This window comes from Phytophthora parasitica, assembly GCF_000247585.1.
Source record: "Phytophthora parasitica INRA-310 unplaced genomic scaffold supercont2.27, whole genome shotgun sequence".
Classification (NCBI taxonomy): domain Eukaryota; phylum Oomycota; class Peronosporomycetes; order Peronosporales; family Peronosporaceae; genus Phytophthora; species Phytophthora nicotianae.
In genome coordinates, this window is record NW_008649013.1 from 654,029 (window position 1) to 656,985 (window position 2,957).

The following is a 2,957-nucleotide window of genomic DNA, read 5'->3' on the forward strand; positions in this document are numbered from 1 at the left end:
GGGGTAACGTTACATCACGAATCCCAATTTGGTCCGTCGCAAGCAGCATTTGCTGCTTCCAGTTGACGAAAACTGGTGGTGGCCCCGACGGAACTTGACGCATTTCTGGGACGCAATTTGATTTATGGGTCCCTTTCACCACCGCGCCCATTTGCGACACGTCCAGCTTCACGTTGCACTTGGTCCGTCGATAAGCGCTGCAGCAGTAATGCTTTGTGTCGTGTCTGTGGTAATATCCCTGTTGACAGCTTCAATTTGAAGACCATCATTCTCGTCCCTGTCGGAGTTGGATGATTGACTTGGTATAATAATTGTATCCACGCTCATGTCAGAGGCGTGATCAGAACCGTGGATGTGAGTGTCCCGGTCACTGTTGGAATGGATATCAGAGTCGGGACCAGAACAGTCGGATTGGAAACCAGAGTAGCGATAGCTTGAGTCGGGTCCATCCGAATGACGGGTGTCAGATGACGAATCACTGGATGAATGCTGGTCGGCCATTATGATTGACGCGGTGTGGAAGGGGGGGGGCAGGAAGAATTAACAGTGAGGTCTTTGGAGAGGGGTCTTGCTTCAACAGGCCCTTTATGCGATGATACACGCGATCCTTGGGCGTTTTCATTTTTTCGTTTTGTTGTAACTAAAACAGAAGTGCATATCCCAAATTTGTACATCCCAAATTGTGGTTTCGTAACGGCATTAGCTCGATTTATTTAGTATTGAAATATTGAACTGTTCGGATTGGTTACAACAAAGTTAATATTTTATATTTACTGATTAAGAATGTATTATGATAGGCGATAAGACTCTACCTGTCTGTGATGATAAAATTTGACCGTTGGTTGACCCTTAGCGAGGGTTAAGGAGAATTGATCCAAATTTGACCCAATCATATTAAAGCCGTAAACATCCCAGCGCTAGACCACTGATCTCATTAGGTGATCCTCAGGATAGGAACCCCCACCTCATTGTATCGTCGTTTCTTTGGTGTGATAGTCAACGATGCTCGGATGATTTCGTTGGAAAAAACTGCAGGCGTAGGTGGTAAATGATAGAGACCGAGTCTTGTCCTGACAGGGCTGATTGCCCGACGCTTCAATTAATGTTAGTGATATTGTTATCTAAGGTGCTTTACGCCGGATTGGCCGCAACATGTGACTGCGGTATTGACACATTATATCTAGTGATGGTGGTGGTGGTGGTGTGTGTAAGGGGGGGATAGTTTATGCCGAGAACTGGCCTATGGTCAACCTTTGAGTTACACGCATGAATCATGTCACCGCAACACCATTAGACAGGATGCATGTGTTACCTAGTTTAATGGTACTAGCGCGATTGTGCCCGATGACAACGGCGACGGAACGAGGACAAGTTTGGATCACGCGGCTGATTATAAAATGCGTCACGATTACGGGGTTGATGTAGCGATGGCCAGTGTAAGGAATCTCGAAGGAGTTAGTAATAGGCACGAAAGCCGCTTGATTCACCTCGCGTTAATATATATTCGCTCTAGGCAGCAAGTCGCCCGATAGCATGCAACTTCAAGCACAGCAGCATCTTTAGAACGAGAGGAATTGCTTAACTCTGTACACATAATCAAAACTCTTTAACATCATTCCGTATGTAGTATATATATACATATTATCATACAACTAAATTGCTCCTTCCGCTGGGAGCAGGTTGGATGGAAGCACCATTTGCTCCCAGCGCAGAGCATAGTGGGCCCACTGCACGAACAAATACTGGGCATGCAATTCGCTTTCGCACCCTCCCCAGTGATCGTACACAACGTCAACAGTCCTGCCGTCTACTTCTGCAATAGTCAGTTGCGCTCCACCTTCCGTGATCCACTGCACCTCGTCCTCATCCGCTTCTGCCAAGCGGCTGCGCTTATTGGAGTCGGAGTCTGCAACTCTCATCGTGTACGTGATCACACGCTTTCCCTCTCGTTCTGTCCATCGATGACGTCGGACAAGACAAATATACCGTAGGTTTATGCTACCTTGAGCATTGTGCACCAGTACGCACGTGTTGTCGTCAAATTCTTGCAACACTTGAACACTAGCTCGTCCCATGACGCCGCTCCAGTCCATTGGAGTAACAATTAGAGGCCATGAATTTCGGTCCTCCTTACTCATCACGTCGTCCACTTCAAGCAAAGAACATCGAATTCGCTTCGTAAATCTCGACTTGGCAACAAGCGAGTGATCCTCTACAGTGGAACTGGCCGTCGCCTGGAGCACATTCCATCCGAGAAACTCTCCACCCAAGTTGACAGTAGGCTCTGCCTCCAATGAAGAGGTGCACGCGTCCATGATGGAATCAAACGCATCACGAGTGAACGGATGGAAGTGGAAGCTCGGTTCACCACTGGGAAAACGAACACGCCATCCTGAATGCTCGTCGGTTGACGGTAAAAGGGACTCGTCTTGTTGAGCGTTGTCTTGTTCAGCCTCTATTAGGACTTGCTTAAAGGCGGTGTGGAGACTGACTTGCTTGCGAAGAGCCCCATTCTGTTGCCGAAGGTCTTCAATCTCGACGAATAGCTCACGCAAAATATTGACACGAGTGCTGGAGCCAGCGTTACGGCTAGCTAGAGCTCTCACGCTGGCTGCAACTTGCTTCGCGTGCTTCTCCAGTCGCCGACATTCACCACGTAAATCATCTTGCTTGGCCTTCCTCTTGCGTCGGAACTTGACCATTTCGATGCGATGCAGTCGACGCTTCTGCTCCTCCTTGTCTTCTAGAGCCCAGGTATCGCTCACGATATCTGCGACGTCTGCGAAGTCCACAGTATTCAACGCCAGCATTATTTGTCGATGACAACGCGGGTAACGTGACCAGCAAAAGACGATAATGGAAGTTGAGGCGACGTGTGACGTGAGCTCTCGAGGAGACACAGGCCCGAAGAAGGTGGAGTCAGAAGTTGTCCAGTAATCGTTGATTAATTTTGAGCG

The 2,957-nt window shown here is 48.3% G+C and overlaps 1 protein-coding gene across 1 annotated transcript; it reads right to left on the reverse strand.

Moving 5' to 3' along the window:
• Positions 1-1,602: 1,602 nt before the first annotated feature.
• Positions 1,603-2,810, reverse strand: PPTG_11666 (hypothetical protein; the record flags this gene model as incomplete). The annotated part of the gene is made up of 1 exon (XM_008907791.1): positions 1,603-2,810. The coding sequence occupies one exon, from the start codon at positions 2,808-2,810 to the stop codon at positions 1,653-1,655; it is 1,158 nt and encodes a 385-aa protein (XP_008906039.1). The 3' UTR covers positions 1,603-1,652.
• Positions 2,811-2,957: the final 147 nt, after the last annotated feature.